General features: G+C 51.3%; 8 protein-coding genes across 8 annotated transcripts; 1 reads left to right on the top strand and 7 right to left on the bottom strand.

The window, feature by feature from the left end:
• Positions 1-342: 342 nt before the first annotated feature.
• AA0111_g8470 (hypothetical protein) lies at positions 343-1,347 on the top strand (the record flags this gene model as incomplete). Its single annotated transcript, XM_028654921.1, has 1 exon — positions 343-1,347. One exon carries the CDS (start codon positions 343-345, stop codon positions 1,345-1,347), a length of 1,005 nt encoding a protein of 334 aa, XP_028503871.1.
• Positions 1,348-2,227: 880 nt separating this feature from the next.
• Positions 2,228-3,379, bottom strand: AA0111_g8469 (hypothetical protein; the record flags this gene model as incomplete). The annotated part of the gene is made up of 1 exon (XM_028654919.1): positions 2,228-3,379. The coding sequence occupies one exon, from the start codon at positions 3,377-3,379 to the stop codon at positions 2,228-2,230; it is 1,152 nt and encodes a 383-aa protein (XP_028503881.1).
• An 852-nt stretch (positions 3,380-4,231) lies between these two features.
• AA0111_g8468 (hypothetical protein) lies at positions 4,232-5,193 on the bottom strand (the record flags this gene model as incomplete). The annotated part of the gene is made up of 2 exons (XM_028654918.1): positions 4,232-4,390; positions 4,447-5,193. 2 exons carry the CDS (start codon positions 5,191-5,193, stop codon positions 4,232-4,234), a joined length of 906 nt encoding a protein of 301 aa, XP_028503880.1.
• Positions 5,194-6,042: 849 nt separating this feature from the next.
• AA0111_g8467 (Calcium channel) lies at positions 6,043-8,304 on the bottom strand (the record flags this gene model as incomplete). Its single annotated transcript, XM_028654917.1, has 4 exons — positions 6,043-6,441; positions 6,624-6,902; positions 6,953-8,172; positions 8,229-8,304. The coding sequence occupies 4 exons, from the start codon at positions 8,302-8,304 to the stop codon at positions 6,043-6,045; spliced, it is 1,974 nt and encodes a 657-aa protein (XP_028503889.1).
• A 653-nt stretch (positions 8,305-8,957) lies between these two features.
• Positions 8,958-10,043, bottom strand: AA0111_g8466 (Eukaryotic translation initiation factor 2 subunit alpha; the record flags this gene model as incomplete). The annotated part of the gene is made up of 4 exons (XM_028654916.1): positions 8,958-9,208; positions 9,258-9,374; positions 9,425-9,874; positions 9,926-10,043. The coding sequence occupies 4 exons, from the start codon at positions 10,041-10,043 to the stop codon at positions 8,958-8,960; spliced, it is 936 nt and encodes a 311-aa protein (XP_028503888.1).
• Positions 10,044-10,932: 889 nt separating this feature from the next.
• AA0111_g8465 (hypothetical protein) lies at positions 10,933-11,826 on the bottom strand (the record flags this gene model as incomplete). The annotated part of the gene is made up of 3 exons (XM_028654915.1): positions 10,933-11,265; positions 11,327-11,431; positions 11,515-11,826. The coding sequence occupies 3 exons, from the start codon at positions 11,824-11,826 to the stop codon at positions 10,933-10,935; spliced, it is 750 nt and encodes a 249-aa protein (XP_028503887.1).
• A 648-nt stretch (positions 11,827-12,474) lies between these two features.
• AA0111_g8464 (hypothetical protein) lies at positions 12,475-16,098 on the bottom strand (the record flags this gene model as incomplete). The annotated part of the gene is made up of 5 exons (XM_028654914.1): positions 12,475-13,344; positions 13,397-14,614; positions 14,667-15,860; positions 15,909-15,971; positions 16,018-16,098. The coding sequence occupies 5 exons, from the start codon at positions 16,096-16,098 to the stop codon at positions 12,475-12,477; spliced, it is 3,426 nt and encodes a 1,141-aa protein (XP_028503886.1).
• Positions 16,099-16,937: 839 nt separating this feature from the next.
• AA0111_g8463 (hypothetical protein) lies at positions 16,938-17,708 on the bottom strand (the record flags this gene model as incomplete). Its single annotated transcript, XM_028654913.1, has 1 exon — positions 16,938-17,708. One exon carries the CDS (start codon positions 17,706-17,708, stop codon positions 16,938-16,940), a length of 771 nt encoding a protein of 256 aa, XP_028503885.1.
• Between the last annotated feature and the right edge of the window lie 113 nt (positions 17,709-17,821).

The raw sequence follows: 17,821 nt of genomic DNA, 5'->3' as shown, positions 1-17,821 counted from the left end.
CGAAGAACGCTGCATTGACGCGAGATTGTGCTAAACAAATGCTTTAGGGTTGTGCGCGCTGTTCACAGCAGCAGCACAAGTAGCCTAGTATCGCGGCCTGGGCCCAAACTAAACGCGGGCGGGTGGGGGGATGGTGCGATGACAAGCGCCTAGGTGCTAGCTTCGGCATAGTTGCCACGTTGTTGCCTCGCCTCAGCCACCTCTTCACAGCAGGAGTCTGGGCTCCGTGACAAGGCCCATGCAAAAGCGTCCAGCCTGACTTTCTTAACAGCATTCCCATGATCCACTCTGGCACAAGGTCTGACAAGAGACTTTGATATGTAGAGGTCGTTGTTAGTCTTTATGCTTTCCGCACTATGGCGAGCGGCGCGCCACCAGTTTGAGAGAGGGTCCAAGCTTGAAATCAACAGAATCCGGGTGTCCGAACAAGAACGCAAGGTAGCGCGCCTCAGTCATGGCAACTTACGAAACGGCGTGGAAGAATTCCATAAAGTCGGTCTCGTCATCCTAGAGAACGCGGTTGAGCCTCGTTCTATCGATCACGTGCTCCAGAGGATGCTGCAGGATTTCAACAGCTACTCACAGTCCTCAGCCCTCCGCTGGAATCAGGGGCGGAATTCTGGTAACATCTCGCAACCACTTCCATCGTTTCCTGAGTATCTCCACGAAGATATATGGGCAAACCGCCTCGGTGTTGAAATCATTGAGAACATCATCGGTCCTAAGCCCCATCTCTCGCTCGCTACATCCAACATCGCCTTGCCTCGGTCTCAAGGGCGACAAGCGGTCCATAGCGATTACTACTGCGAACATCTCGACTTCTCAGTGTTCCTAGAGGTCAACATATACCTGCACGACGTCAACCCGCGTAACGGAGCTACAGAGTTCTGGCTGGGCACGCACAACGGTTACTCCAAAGCCGATCACAGCTCGCCGACCACCGGCTGGATAAAACATGAAGTGTTCAACCGGCGCGCGAAGATATCACCACCAGTTCAGCCAGCAATCTCGAAAGGCTCTCTGGTGATTAGGGATTTACGATGTTGGCACGCAGGACGAGAAAACCACACTGACGATGCACGTATCATCTTGGGTTTCTTGTACAGTCCTCGCTGGTTCGGCTCCCGCATGCGAATGTTGCTACCAAGCAGTGCTCGACCTTTACTACAATCGTGGACCCACATTGATTGCCTCCAGTCTGTGGACTTCGTTGCGGGCAGGTTTGACTACCTACATTTCCTTCAAGACATCAATTTGTCACGAACCCCGTCACAATACCGTATACCGTATGTATCCAAGCCGGGTGCGGTCACGGTCACAGCGCAGGACTATTGGACGCCTCCTTGAAGGTATTGCTACATCCCAGCAGCGAAGCACCTTGCGATAAATAGCAGCCAGTAACGATTGGACAGCCTTCACCCCTCTGTTAACTGACAACTGGAGTCAACCCGTCCTTTCATTGGATATCAATATCTCCGTCCATGGGTTCTCCTGGTTTAGGCATCACAGTGCAAATTATGGGTTTGGAAGAGCAGGTCTCACGTTGATCTGAAAACCATGAGGACTGTGAAGGAGACCGCGGCAACGAGCACCAGAAATGGTTTGAAGAAGGCGTTGACAAGAATGATAAAGGAGAAGAGAAGCGTCAATGGAGACTTGCGCATTGCTGCGAGTAGAATCGCACCTACGTCCCACTGCCTCTTACGATCTTCCCTGATACGCAAAGTTATATCGCTGTACACGACTACATCACGCAGTTTCATGCTTGAGTTGAGAATCTAGAGGTGGATATCATGGCATTTACGAAGGTAACGATGAAATCCCCCCCTCTTCTCTACGCTACATGAGTCTGCTTCGTCTAGATTCACCGCATATCAGAGATGGCAATTAGCAAAGTGTGCTGCGGGACAAGCACAAGTGTGTAGTGATTCTGTGATGATCGGATGTCATACGCAGAAGGGAATCATTTTACTTTTGGAGCGAGCACTTGATTCTGGCCGATATTGTCGCAATAGGCTACACTATCTAGACTCGTTCTTTTACAGTGTCGCAGTCTCTATACTTTCTGGGAGAAGAAGCATGGAGATGGCAATGAAGGCGACCAGTCAGGCTTTCTTCGTCCTCTAGCCCCTAGCCCGTTATGATGCGTGGGAAGTCGCGCTACCGAGAACCCTCGTTGCTTGCTCTTTTGATTAGGTGCGTGTTTTCGGAATGCATTAATGTGCCATTAGCACCCGAACTTTCCGATGTTGCGAAGAACTACCTTCTTCCAGCCGTTCACAAAATCTGCCCTTTGACCCCTTGGCGCAACCTCCGTGATTGCGCGTAGAAAATCCGCGACCTTTTGCATACCCTCCTGCAGCGATGAGGTGTACCGAGCATCTTCCAACATCTTGAAACCACGATCATTACATCGCTTTTCGAACAGCTTAGAAAGCTGTTCCTTCGCCGCCAACGAGCTTTCGTCATCGCTCGCGTTCCAGAGGAAAGAACGACGTGGGTTCCACAATGGGAATGGCACGACGCCAGAGAACTCCCGGTCTAGAATTGCGGTGATCTTTCCAGAATCAGAATTGTAAAGTATGTTCGCGAAATGCAGGTCTTTGTGTGCGAGGCGCAGTTTCACGTCATTTAGTTGTTCGGCGTGCTCTGGCAAAGCCTTAACGAAGGCCTCAAGGCGAGGGATCGCATCGCGCAAGCAGGTAAGGCTTTCGTGGATGTTTGTCAGGTGGATATATGTTTTGATTTGCGCGGACACTAAATCCACATATGTAGAGTATGACCCGCCAATGTTCAGACTGTCGACTGATTCTTCCGCTGGCCACAGCTTCTTCATTTCGGGAGCTTGCCAGAACGTCTCGTCCACGATTCGACCCAAAATAGCTGCCCCAGCTCCATTGAGGCGGAGACCTCCGATGGTGTCCCATGGATGTGTGTGCAACTGATTAAGATAGTCTGCCAACTGATCCAGAATCGAACTTATTTGAGCTTCGGTCAAGGATCGATGCTTCTCGCTGAGTGCCGTACCTTCGATCAGCGACAAAAGTGTGTACTCGTGGCCGATTGCATTGGTAGTACTAGCATCGAATGCTACAAGATCTGGTATGGGTATACTCGTGTTTTGCTTGACCCAGGTCATCACGGCGACTTCGTTTTCTGTTTTGATTCTGGGAAGATGCTGTCCAGAGACGCGTAGTACGAGCTTTTCATACGAGATCTTCGTGTTCTGGGGCACGGTTATCATGTAGATGGAGTGATATTCGGCGGCGACTTCGGGCGATACGATGTTAAAAGCCTTGGGAAGGCCCAACGATAAGAGAAGCTGGTTAATTGCATCGTCAGAGATGGGACCAGGCAAATGGTCCTTTGGAGTCACCATAGGTAAGTTTCCAGACCGAGTTGTTCTAGACAAGAGACGTGTATTAGCGGCTTGGTGAGTTGTTGCATGGGTCCTGCAGTAAAGGCCTCGAATTTCATACCGAAAACGAGCATCGCGGGCGAACGGCGTATTTAATATGCTGTACAGGTGTACGCTTCACGGGAACACAAGCGGCGAACATTACCGGTAGTGTCATGGTAGCCTATGAGAAAGGAAAATGCCTGCATGGCTGCATCGTGTGCAATGCAACATGAGTCATGTTGCATCATCCAGAGTTGCGACACCTCAACCGCGGATACTCGACAGATATTTGATTGTATCATTCCATGTTGTAGGCAAACAAAAGGCCTTTTGCATCTTCAGGCACCGACCCTTCTTCACGCATACATCAAACATAGCCTGTTCCTGCTCGTCCTTGACCCCAACCCCACTTTCGCAACACTGTAACTGTGATCGCTGATACGGTGCAACGAGAACTGTTATCGAATGCTGCAACAGTACCAGCTTTGTTTGGAAGGATGTCCATTATCAAAGTACTGTACAGGTGAAGTTCAATGGTACATCTTGCGCCGACGAAGAACTGTAAGACTAGCGGTGCGCTGGCATGAGGTCTACGCTCAACGGTCCACCTTATGATCCCGCTTGTATCTCGGCAAGAGGGCCAGTGGAGATGGTCTAGGCTAGTCTCGGACTCGGACGAAAGAATGGAGTTGTAATGGGTGCAACTCTGACGCCACAGCACGGGTACTTGAGATTTGCGATTTGCGACTTCAAGTCCTGGAGTATACGCAGTCAATCCTTTAAGCATACTCCAAAGCTGGTATTCTGCCACCGCTTCAAGGCGCATCACCTTCAGCATCTCCTCGTTGCCGGATCATGGTTGTAGTCGAAAGCCTTAAGAAGAGCCACTAGATGCCAAGCCGCGCCCCCGACAGCGCAAAGATGGAAGATTTGATGTGAGCAACCCCAGATGTCAAAGAGGCCGGGACGAAATCTCTCAGGGAAGCGAACCTATATATTCCGTTAGTGACTGAAGTCAGGAGAACCCCTGTTTGTCATGTACTCACAGCATAGATGAAAGCACCAGTGATATAGCACAATCCTTCGCAGATCATCAACCACCATCCCATCTGCTTATCAGCCTGTTCAATACCAAATGACTGCGCAGCATGCGTCATAGGAACCGCGCCTGACCAACCGATAGCACAGAACAATGTCGCTCTCGCCCAGCGCCACTTTGGCGTACGAAATCGCGGTATCGAACAAAGTGTAGCGGCACCCGTGACAATGGTGGTAATCCCAACAGAATACAACATCCAATACTGTCTCTCGCAGTAAAATCCATAGTATGTCCCAGAGTACACAGTTCCAACAATCAGGATGAATATGCCGTAAAGATCGAGTTGGAGCCAGGTATGGTAAACGGCGCTAGAGTGGTTCCCAAACATGTGAAACGTAGCGCTGATCCCGAAGCAAGCAACCGCACTTCCTATGAAGACGCCGAACGCGAGGAGATCGTTGATATCAGCGGTAACGTATCGCGCACTAACGCTGTTGTAAGCGTAGATACCATAGGAGAGTATCACTACTGCGCCGATGAGATGCGTATAGATGTTGCCGGTCTGGTTGTGTAGGTATGACAGGCTTTTCAGACATTCTCGATAGGAGCCCGTAGTAGATCGGTAATGGTTTCTGAGGTACTCGTTGTCGCGTTGCCAAGCCTGTACTTCTTGGAAAGTCTGGAGGAGTCTTTTGGGTGTGGTCTTGGCCTCCTCCCCTTTGGTCGTAGTAAGGGGGGCTGTGTAGAGAGACATGTTCGCTCTCTTTCAGTTCGTGGGAAAGAGGAATCTGGAGTTTTGCGAATCGATCAAGTTAATGAGAGGAAAGGGAGAGGTAATAAAAAGAGGACCGTGGATGAGGGCAATGCGCATGTTTGTACTTTTGCGTGCTCTCGTACAATTAGCGTTTGGAGCATAGGCCGCCGAACGGGGATGAATGTTATGCTGGTAAGTAATCCAGAAGTGATCATGTAAAAGTGCAAAGGGCAATGAACATTGTACTTGAAGGAAGGACGGACATCTTGGTATTGCGGCTATACGGCTGCAAGGATTCGGCCGATATGGCATGGCGGGCTATCTTTGAGCGATAATTCCAAAGACGGAGAGGACCTGGAACTGGGAAACGGGAGCCGGGTCTGGAGGTGGCAGATGGTGCCCCGAATTAAGGGGCGTGTGGCCGCTAATTGGTGGACCGCCACGTCATCTCAGCACCGCCACAAGATAAGCAACGTATTCCGGTTACACGTCGCAACGTCGAACAAATGACCACGATCCAGAACAATGCAGCACGTAGAAACAAATCGCTTAATATTTTTGCGTTTCCGTCTAGAAACGTACATACTTCATTCCGTCGTAAAGGAGGGGTATATGGCGAAAGCATTGTATCGCATCGCTTAAAATCGTGTCGTATATCGTATCGCGTAGTATTCCGTAATATTTAACCGAAGAAGAGGAACGAAGGGGAGAGGAGCATGCTCAATCCGAATGCCAATCGCTCGCATTACTCTCTCCAAACTCGCTCCTGTAGCGCCTACAACCCAAAAGTCAACACACCAGCACCGACAACAAATCAATAACAAAAGCACATCTGCCAAAGAAACGCACTTACTCATCCCTTCCCCCGTTTTCGCTGCTTTCACCCTGCATGCCCAGCTTTCCCGCGTCTAATTGCGCCAATCCGCTCTGACCAAGTGTGTCACCACCCCAGCCTTCCTTCTTGCCCTCGACAAGCATCTTCATCATGTCCTTCAACTCCTTGACTTCTTTCCTCAGTTGTCGGACTTCCAAGACGGCAGTGTCGAACTCGACATTAGGACGCGAGGCCTGAACCTTCTTGTCCCAGCCATCAGCTTCAAAGTCACAGCCTTCGAGGACTTGTTCCCACTCCATAGTAGTGTCTTCGTCGTCTTCGCCGCGGCGACGGTTTTCTTTGACGACCCAGGCTTCTTGCTGTTCGAGCATAGCGGTGACGACAAGGAGGGGGGAGTATATCACTGCCATGACCTGTTCTGGTGTCAGCTTGACTGTGGACTTAATGCAGCTTATAAAAAATGGAGTGAAAAAGTGCTGTAATCAGTACTAGGTGATAATTGTCTCATAGCCGAAGCTCTGAAGTAGCAAATACATAGATATTCATCATGTAGATAGCGAAGTGGTAGGCAGCATATGCTAGCAAGAGTACGTACCATGTCGTTGAGTTTGTCGTAGCGCTTCTCGTCCATCCACCACTCGAATGGAAGGATGAGACAGAACATCTCGATGAGGTTGAAGGGAGCGATGAAGACGTTCTCATCGGGAGCGCGGACGAATTGCATCGTCTTCTGTGAGAAAAGTGCCATATATTCGTCGATGGCGTTCTGTGTAATGTCTTCGTAGGCAGAGTTGTAGAGAGCAATAAGAACGTTGAGCAGGATAACCATGACGACGAATGTAAAGATGTAGTAAAGGATGATACCAAAGGGAGGCTACTGCTTGTTAGCACATACTTGATTTGAGCAAATAAGTTGTGACGTACCGAAAAGTTGTCGAAGCCCTCGAACTCAGGAGACTGCATGACAGCGTTCAACATAGCTTGGAACACAAAGACAGTGTCGTTTGCCAGCTGGTCTTCCGCGATGTCGAGACCAATAAAAGCTTGGAAGAATCCTATCATGACAACAAGCAGTAGCATGAAGAAGATGAGCGACTCGCGCATCATAACCTTGAGAACAACGAGCATGGCACCGAAGAAGCGGAAGGTGTCGAGATACAACAGCAGACGCATCCAGAACATGGGCGCGGTGAAAGCTAGGAAGTCGTAGCTCATCTTGTTCAGGAACTTGCGTCTCGTATCCTTTTCGTCGCTGAGTGGGTGTCCAAGAGCTACCATGCGCAGGACGAAGCTGACAGTGAGCAGTGCGTACAGGGTGCTGTTGAACATGTTCCAGAAGGAGATGTAGAATCGTCCGACCTTCCAGAACTTGTTCGCCTCGTCGCAGATGAAGCCTAGAGTGAAGAGGTACAGCAGACCTTCGACGACATCCAGGTCACCAGAGGGGTTGATAGTGTTGATAGCACCGGTGTAAAGGCCCAGGAAGATGAGGGACGTAGCAATTTGCACCCAGTTCTGGTACTTTGGAACTCGCATGCGATCTGGATCCAGATGTGCCCAGTAGCTGGTGTTGGTCTTGTTCTCGTACGGCACAAAGCGGCTGGGGTCCTCGTCGTCCTGGACTACCCATCCGCGCCATAGGTAGTTGATGCACTTCTGGTAGCCGGACGATCCGATGACTGTCACAGCGTGGAGATCGACAGCCTTCTCAACGACGTTGGCAGGCGTAGTTGGCTCTCCATCAATCAGTGTCGAGTAGCGCTTAAGTAGCACCTCCTCGAAAAGGTATGCGGTATCCTCTTCGGCCTCAATCAGGCGCTTGGCCATGATCTCTGCCGCCACAGCGCGGACTTCGTGTAGGTCAGCATCCCACAGCTCTGCAGTAGCTTGCTTCTTGAACCACTTCTTGACCTGCAACAAGCAGAAGACGACGCAGGCATTGTGCTCGGGAGCTCCTGCTTGCTTGGCAGTCTCTAGCACTGCATCGGTGATGATACTGCTATGCGCCCTGGTGACCTGTTCCTCTTCGAGCTCGCAGGGCACAACTTGTTCGATTTGATGCTTCAGTCGTAGGGCTACTATGGTAACATCCTTGGGGTCGATGGGCGGAGGAGGGAGGTGTTCGCGACGCGACGTTGGCAGAACTGGCGAATGTTAGTACTGGAGGTGGAAGAGAAAGAAAAAAAGATGAAAAACTTACGCGCGCTCATCTCATCCTGGACTCTGTGCCTTCCGCTTTGACCATCCGAGCTGAAAAGCTCATTCCACCGCACCATTGTTGCGGCGGAGCTCCGTAGGCGCCGTGTCTCGCAGAAGTTCTATCAAGCTTGGCGGGAGCAGTATCGAGCTGTCCAAGTTCTCAGCAACAAAGTACCGAGGTAGCGTTGAGCTTCGAAAAACGAATAATGCGCGGCACAACGATACACCACAACGCGCCCAAGAGTTGAGCAGAAGGGAAGCTGCGGTGTCAGAGAGACAGCAAAGCAGCGGGATCCACGATAAGACAGGGTTGTTCGTGCTAGTGTTGGCTAAACCTGGATTAACACCTGCAATGCTCGGCGGTCCACAGCGTCATCGCACGATGTCCATCTCCCGCTCCACCTAGCCAACGGCCCAAGCTCCCGCCTACTGCTGAGCCAGCACCAGCGGACGCATCCGACTCGACGGTTAGAAAAAAAATGGGACATTAGTACTTGTTCATTCTTGATTTGCTGCTAGAGCCGCTAAAAGCCGCTTTTATAACCCTCCACTCTATGCTCAAACGCAGATATGCATGTGGCTGAAGACAAGGTGCTGTACATGTCGAGACGCCTTTTGTGCATGCTCGTGAACCACCAAATCGACGCCTCAAACGCCCGTGCCCACTTTTGCAGATGCCCCTTGGTCTTCATTATCATGGTCGCTCGTATGCAAGTCATTCTTTAGCCGCTTAGTCGGCCTCAGCAACACCACCCTCGTCGCTCGTGCTCTCGTCCTCGTCACCGCTGACTTCCTGGTTCTCGCGCTCACGCTTCTCCATGAGCGCAGCCAACTCGGCATCGTCGTTCTCGGTGACAGCCTTTGGTGCCATCTTAACCTGGCAGTCACCTCCGGCCTTTGAGATGTTCTCCTTGATGTCGATGATAGCTTGTTCGAGGCATGCGATACCGGCGCTCTTGTCGAGACATTGCGAGGTGAGAACTGAGACAATTAGCAAGACAACGTACATACTTGCTCTTCCATCACGTACCGTAAAGAGGTGGGGATACGAGCTTGACCTTGACCTGGTTCTCGGGCGTGTTCTTCGCCTCAGCGCATCGCAGGGCGGTCTTGACGGCGTCGATACCCTCGTATCCGAAGCAGGTGACTATAGACGTCAGTAAAAGTGCCCACATTGTGTTTTTTCCTCCAACATACCCTCAATGTCCGATCGAACCTTGGTAGGCTGAGGTGTCAGCCTCTTGCCAATGTAGCTCTGGAGCTCCTCCTTGACAACGTCGTTGGGGAATGTGACATCGTTCCAGACCTCGGGGTTCGTAATGCTGAGCTTGAAGGCGTCGATCGAGTGTCCGTACTTCTTGTTTAGCGGCCAGCCGATTGTTTGGTAAATCTCCTCGATGGGTGTCTGGGTCTTCTCGGCGACGTGGCGCATGATGCTGTGTACCATCTTCGACTTGTTGTATCGCTCCTCGCACTTTACGATATCCTCAGGCGACACTCGGCGCTTCGACAGATCGATGTAACCCTTGTCCTTGTCTACACGGAGTACGACGACGACTTCGTTGCGGCCAACTCGGATGAGCTTTTGGATCGATCGAATACGTCTTCGCGAAAGTTCGGAAAGCAGGATCATGCCGTCGATGTTGTCTGGATTCTCTTAGTCTTGCTCGTGATACCTTCAATATGCCCTGAACCCACCGTATTCGAGCAACTTGACGTATGCGCCCATCTCTGCAATCTGCTTCACGTTGACCATGACGAAGCTCTCCACCTCCGGGTACTTCTCTTCGTAGAATCGGCAATTTGTGAGAGACATGATGAATGTGTGCTCTTCGTTTTCTCCTAAGTGGTGTTGGGTACGTCGTTCAACTGTCGCCGAGTGGGGTCGCTTCTAGTGTTGTTCCTCGCTTGTGGATAGGAATTTTCAAAGTTGTCGTGCGGTCGACGACGTGGGCGACGTGCGGAATGGGCGGAGTGCTATGTCTTTCGGTGTGCTGAGCGGAGACCGAGTGGAAGCGTCGAAGTAGTTGGTTCGCAGTGACTCAACCTAGATTTGCCCACTCACTGTGTGAGATCGCCCGCCGCCGTGGGGCAACAAAGGCCAAACCGCTTTCGGTAACGCGCGACCCCCGTCCAGTCTTTCCGCAACCTCACCACTACATCAAACAGAAAAACTCAACATCTTCTTAGAGCAGGGTAATTCTTCCTACTACAATAAACGTATTAAGATATTAAATAGAAATCTAGAAGTCTACAATACTATTGATCCTTGTAAGTTTTTTGTTAGGAGCTATTGTAAGCTGCAAGGTAAAGCTTGTTATCTCTATACCTGTTCGGTTTTTCCCTTGTGTACGGTGTCACCACATCCTTCTCCGAGGATGCAGAATATTTTCTTAACAGCCTACTGTACTGCTGATGCATTAGAAGATATTTCGGCGTGTAATCATACAGACGAACGGCATCATATTCGAGCTTCATCATGTCAGGGCAAGCAGGCAATCAGTCATGGATGTTCACATGGCAGAAAAAAGAGCTTTGGGATCATGGAAATTTATTATCGAGCAGCACGGCACTACTTTCCATTTAACATACAATATGGGGATCCAAACACAAAGCTTATAGATCAACCCCAAGTTATATGCTTAACACGATGTTCTTTCATCATCAAACTCGCCAGTCCTCAGTCCGAAGACTACATCAAGCACCTAGGCGCCGAAAAGAGCCATCAAAATACCACCGAAGAGGACGGCAGCGCCCACATTGGTAGCATCCGCAGCATCGGTGAAGGGAGGGAGAGAGGGAGCCGTGTAAGAAGCGCTAGCACCACCTGTGCCAGTAGCGGTAGCAGTCTTGGTGCCGTTCACGTGGAACGTGTGCGAGTAAGTGTTTGTACGGCTGAAAGACGGTGAGATGATGCTTCCAGTAATCGCAGTTCCAGTGAAGTTGGCAGTAGCATGGACAAGAGAGGTGTCGATGGTAGCGCTAGCCGATGGCACGGGAATAACTTCGGTCTCGCTCACGGTGACAGTGCCAGTAGACTGCTCGAGCATATTAGGTGATTGCTTGAGAATTGATGCATGTAGCAGGGTAAGTACTTACAGAGGTCAGACCTGCTGGAGGTAGGTGGCAGGCAGTGATAGTAAAATCCTTGCCACTGTGCGTGACAGTGTGGAGGCTACTGACGCAAGTCTCTGTTGGCTGAATCTATGGGGTGTTAGACGATGAACTTGAAGGTATATGGCAGCTTTGCCAGAAGTGACATGGGTGCAGGGCTCATTTCCAAATACCTTTGAGATAGCGGACGACAGGATGGAGGTCTGGATGGTCATGCCATCGGACTTGGAGGACTCCAGAACGTCAGTGCCGCTAGCACCAGGAGGGGGAGCAATGACGGTTACAGTGCTAGGAGGAGCTACCTCTGTAACAGTCAAAGTGTTGCAGTGGGTGCTAGACGAAGCCGCCGGCGGGTCGACAAAGGTCACCGAAGTCACGAGCTGGACGGACGTAACAACAGACGCTACATCCGAAGAGTACGCGGTACCTGCGAAGGCGACATTGACGATGGCAGTGGCCGCGAGGAGGTTCTTGAAGATAGACATCGCAATGTGGTAACTTGTTGTAAGTGAGTGTGGTTGAGAAGATCGAAGGTGTGGATTGAGTTGCTTCGACGTTGATGGGGAGCGAGTGGATTCTTTTAAACGAGTGTAGAAGAGGTAGTAGGTTAAGAGAAGGTGAGTCAGGATTTGGGGGTATTTATCAACAAGAACGGTCGTTTGTTGGTGCGGGGAGTGGGCCGATCGCGTTCTGATATCGCCAAGGCTGCAGCGTGGGTGAGCGTATCAGGCAGGAGCAACGCGTGGCGGCAAATTGGATATGAATGTGAGAGCATCTACGCAAGAGCGTGCAGAGTAGCGCCAATAATACGACTCTGCACCTCGGAGCGGTACAGTGAACGCACGCTTGCGAGATTCCCCATCTGAAATATCGTATCTGGTATTTGTGTCCAAAATAGAAGACAGTGTTCGATGCGTGTATACTTGACCTGCCTGGTGGCGTTTTAAGTGAAAAGTAAGTGAATAATTCCGATGTTATTATAAAGTACTAACACCAAGTATCCGATGCTGGATATGCTCAAAACGTAGGCCACCGTGTATAGTCCCAAATGCCCATGACCAAGTACACCAGCCTGGAGTGATGCGCCAAAATACAATGCAAAGCTCCATCACCATGCCCAACTTGTCCTCCTGTTATGCACCCGTATTACTCCGACTAACACTGCCATTCGACGTCCCCTTGTCACCACTCTCCTCGAGTCTGAAGTCCGCATTATCGCCTTGGATCCTCTCGATCTCATTCTGTATCGCCAGCACCCAATGATCTCGCTCGGCACGCGATCGAGCCCTAAAGACCACGCTACGGCCTTTGCTACCAAGCTTAGCCACCCTCTTCAACTTTGTTCGCTTGCCTTCTTTCCGATTCTGTTCGCCGCCACCTGCTCCCTCTTCGGCGCGAAACCAGCTCTTTGCTTTGCCATGCCAGATGACGAACGTTGTCATGACATCCTCATCAGTCGACGTCCAGCCGTCTTCGAGGTAGATACGTGGGAGAGCGTGGTGACCTGGTTTGTTTGCATCGAAGGTCTGGTTCTGGTAGAGGAGGTCGTTTTCCGTGAGGAGACCAGAATAGATGTAGCAATCCTTGAGATCGAGATTCGCTATGCGCTCGTGGTGGATGTGCGCCAATTGTTTGCCGACCCTGCTTCGCAAGACATCTCGAAAGATCAGCAACGTACCGGCGGTCAGCAAAACGCTACATCGTGTAAAGGGCGCGTGTATGCGGGGCTTCCGATACAACATTCCGCTCATATGGATACTGCGACAACAAGCGATGCCACACATGTTGTAGAGCTGTGGTGAGGCAAATGACTGAGTCACCTCCCATTTTCTCGCAAACTGTCCGACGTGTGCTTCTGTCTCTTCGTCAATCTTAAGGGCGCTGAGATTGCGACTACGTGTTGATTTGTAGAGTGCGATATCAGACGCAGTGCGGTGTTTCCAATACTTGGCGAGAGCGCGCAGGTGCTGTATCCACTCTTTCCTACGGGCTTTATCTGCGGCCTGAAGATTGGGTTAGTCAGGAAAGCAGATGGTATACCTTAGGGCCACATACCTGTAGGCGAATGATGAGGCCATTCTTCATGACCAACTCCAAGGTGCGATCGATGTCAAGGTCGCTTGTGGCTCCATCATTGCGCATAGAATCATCAACTTCTTCGTCAAAGTCCACATCTGAGCCCTCCTCGAGGTCCTGATCAGCGGGGCTAGCACCCAGCTGTGCTTTTCGAACTTTAACAACGTCCGCCAGGTTGATGTAGCCATCACAGTTGAGCAGGTTTTGTTCTTTGCGAGCAGCTTCATCCGCTGCGTCTTCGTCATGCAATCGCTTGGCCTCTGTCGTACCCGAATGTCCTTCCATCAACCACTCGATCTGGCCATCCTGCGTAGCATAGGGATTGACAGCCCAGCTTTCTGGCACTGCGCCCTTGACCGCTTTTGCTGTCGGTACGTTTGCATTTTCCGACGCAGGTAGTCTCGGAGGCGGAGGTGGAGTGACCTTTGTGGGTCGTGAGAAGACAAGATACTGGTCGTGGCTAGCGAAATAGAGTTGCTTGTGGTACATGAGCCCTAGTCGCTGCGCCCGTCCTCGCTGCCCTGTCAGCCTGATCAGGAAACCTTCGACAGGAACTGGTTCGGTCAATGTTTTGTGTTTCTTCCTGGTCACCGCAGTCGTAGGGTAGTGTGTCTTCGGTCTCAGTTCCAGTTCGTGCGACTTGAGCATGGCTATCGTGCCATACATCTTCCGCTCGTTGGCTCCGTGTATCCATTCCAGTCGATCGTATCGCTTCCAAGCGAGGCCAATGCGCTGGTCCTTGATCCAGGACTCCAGCACATCTGCCCACTCTGGTGCATCTTGTAGCTGATCCAGGCAACGCCTAATCAGCTCTTGCGCAACTGCCTGCTCTTCTTGCATAGTTTTGAGCAAGGCTTCTTCTATATTGTCTGCATCGTGCACTTTGTTCTGGGATGCCTCCAGCTTCTCAAACGGATTGGCTATTCGAATACTCAAGCTCATGTCCGGTATGCTGATCTGAAGTTCGGAAGCGCGTTGCCAGCCAAGGACGTTTCGGAGGAAGGTATACCATTCTACTGCATTGGAGGCAGTCCGAGCTTGCATAATAAAGATCAAAGTTTCACGTGAACCAGGTGAGGACACGACCATCGACTTGTCTAACGACGAGTACAGATTGACTTTGCAAGTCCTCTTACCCAGCGGAATTTCGTACGCAGCCTTCTTGCCTGCTCCTGCGTTTTCGATCTCTGGGATGACCTGTCAACAAAGTCAGCAACTTGGTTCGGAGGAAAAGGTTGGAGAGACGCACTCGAGTCTGATAGAACTGCAGTACAAACTCGGCATCATTGACGTGATTGTGGCGACAGACGATCATGTACTCCCGCCACTTTTCTTTGACGCGGGACACGACCCTTTGGTTGACGTTCTCATCGAAATCTTCTGGGACCTCTGCAGCGGCGTCAACGCGCACAAGCATGCGCTCCATCTTGACGACCAGCCCGTCTTTGATCTTCTGTCGTCTCACTTTGGTACCTGCTCGCTGAACGGTCATCTGTGCTTTTTTCGCTTTGAGATGGAGGGTGGCGCGTCGGGAGTCTTCTGGAATGTCGAACTTTACAAGATTTCGTAGGTTTGACTTCTTGCGCGTCAATTCTCCCGTGGCCGAGTCGACCTCTTGTAGTTGTCCCGAGGAAGACGACAAGATGCCCGATCTCCTCCTCACTTTTCCCATTATACCCTTCGCGGGCGGCTTCGAATCGACATCAGCGGAGGCCGGCGCCTTGTTCATGTCAGCGTTACGCAGCAATGACGATGTGGAGTTTGCATCTACAGAGGCTGCTCCAATAGTTGATGCAGGATTTCCGAGGCTCTCTACATTTGACAGTGGGCGTTTGCCTAGCGACTTTGATCCTGCCTCCTCTTGGCCCGAAGGAACATGTAAGCCACTTGCCTGCGGTTGTTGTTGCTGTTGTTGTTGTTGCTGTTGTTGCTGTTGTTGCTGTTGCTCGTGTAGCGGTCTTTGGTCCGAGTCTTCTCCATTTTCATCTTCGTCCATAGGTATTGAGGACGCAGTAACGAAGGTCTTGGAGCTGGATCGACGGAAAGTGCGTCCGTGGGGTTCGCGTTCGGAGTCCTCGTCTTCTGGTTCTGAGGGTGCGTCTACGAACTCATCGTACTCTGCATCTTCCATAACATCGCTCTTTTGATCTGAAGCACGCGGAACCTGCAAGGCGGGTGGAGTGGCAGCAGTCGCATCTGCTGCGCCGTTGGCTCCACTAGCCTCCGACTCGTGCGCGCCATCCTCTTCCTCCTCTGCTTCGAGTTCTTCAGGCTGGGGGAAACTGTGCTGGAAGAGGGCAGAGGAACTGGGTCCTTCAAGGCCGCTCAGCCGTCGTTGGCGGGCCTCGCGTGGATCGGAAGAGAAGGTCGCCGTGCGCGTTGAGTAGTTGATTCGGAGGTGGTGCTTGTACCAGTCGCGTCGGTGTTTGGTGAGCCATGCTGTCTACCTGTATGTGAGCCAAGGCCTCGTCGAGAAATGGGGAAGGCATACTGGGATAGGCCCGATGAAGTAGCGTCTCGAGGTAAGATGCAGATGCTCGGGCGTCGCATGTTCCTGCGCGTCTTAGCGTGCGACATGTCAAGTCTGTAGCTGTGCATACCAATTTCTGCGAGGTATACGAGTCGGGTGGCAGATTAGTAACGTCGGGCTGGTGCCATGAGCGGCGCTGCTGGTCAGGCATTGGACCTCTCCTATCTCGTTTTGGCCGCGGAGGTGCGCTCGTTCAAGTCACGGTAGAGTGCTGGGTAAACCACATAAAACACTAAACAACATACATTAACAAGCTAGTGAGAGACGCAACTACTTCGCATAAGGAGAGGCAGCCACGAGGGCGTGGCGGAGAAACAGGGCTACCGGCCGTGCTGCAGGCCGAATTGAGGTTGAACATGCTCGGCGCTATCGTCATCGTTGAGGAACCTAGCCCCCTGTGCCAATCATACGCATGATTTGCAGACCAATGACTTCGCTAGACCGACAGCAACGCTCGCAAATGCGCAGCGCGGCAGCAAATTCCCGTAGTTTCTGACTATCTACCACTGTTTAGCGTCTTCCCAAATTCAACATAGCTCTTACAAAAAGCAATTCTTATGCTTCCCACTCGCACGCATTCACATCTCTCGACGACCCCAGTACCTCTATACTTGTAGACTAATCATTGCCCCTCGATGATTCATTCACCTGGTCAGGTGTCCCCAGCCTTGCCTGCATACCTACCAGGCTCAGTTCTGGTCCCACAGCACAATTTGGTACTGATTCATCCAAGCGAACCACAATCTCGCCAAAACGTGCAGTTTCAGATCTCAACCTGCCCATTCCGGTAACTTTCTCGCAAAGCTGTTGATTTCCCTCTCGGGTGATCTGCTTTGTGGCGTCAGGTGCTACGAGGGTCTTCCTAGTCACCACGATCTTGACAAGTCGGTTGCACAGACGATGTGCATATCAAAGGATGAAAAAGGAAGTCGCAATTCGGCTCTTAGCCATTACACCGGAAGGATCGAATCCGTCGCGAGAAATTGATTTTCACACCTCGGTGCTCTCCATCTGCGGAGTAGCTCGCCATGCCATCTCAGCCGCACCCCTCGCTGCAACATATTCCGGATCAGAATACAGAACGTTGGCCCGCGATCCAAATGCTTCAACGGCCCCCACGATTACCTGTCGAATCCCTGCGTGACCAACACTTTCTAGGCTTCCCGTCATCATGATACTGATTTTTTCGGGGAAACCCCAACGTGTGTTACTGGAACTTACGTCACGCAAGTACTCCAAGACAAAATCATGTACCTCCTCTGTCGAGGCTCCGTTGCTGCTACCTAGTTCAAAACTTGTCCGAATCCCTCTTGCGACGTCGGGCGTATTGCTTCCCTTTTCTAGCACTGCGCAGTAAAGTAGAATAGCAACCTCGGTATACTCCACGAGGACGAGGTGGCGTCTCGGGAGCTCGTGCATCTTCTTACCGCGATTTCCAAGTTCAGGTTTGTTCTCGGAGAGGCCCATCTCATAGCCAGCATATGCAGCAACAAGCTCGTGTAACTGCTTTCCGCAACATGTCGGTGTGTGCAATCCTGCGTACTCGATGGCCGAAGCGACATCTTCCTGGCGCAAGGCAGGCAATGTGGGAAAGCTCAGTATTACCGATATAGGGTATCCGACTTTACTCTCCGCCATCTGTGCTGCTGCTTTGAGCATCCCAGCCAACACAGCTAGGTCGGCAGACGCTGCGAGACCGAATGTTTTGCGTACGCCACGCCAAACTCTTCGCAGGACTTCGTCCCACAGACTTTCCATCATGTCGTATGGTGGACTACAAGAGAGATAGTCAGTATTTAGTCGCGAAAGAACATGGGCTTATCAGCTCACCTTATGTGTTCTGAAGAGGACAAAGAGAGCCGTTGCATCATCTC

This window comes from Alternaria arborescens (assembly GCF_004154835.1).
Source record: "Alternaria arborescens strain FERA 675 chromosome Unknown contig_21, whole genome shotgun sequence".
In the NCBI taxonomy this organism is placed as follows: domain Eukaryota; kingdom Fungi; phylum Ascomycota; class Dothideomycetes; order Pleosporales; family Pleosporaceae; genus Alternaria; species Alternaria arborescens.
Note: the sequence above shows the minus strand (reverse complement) of the source record. Positions and strands in the feature narration are given on the sequence as shown.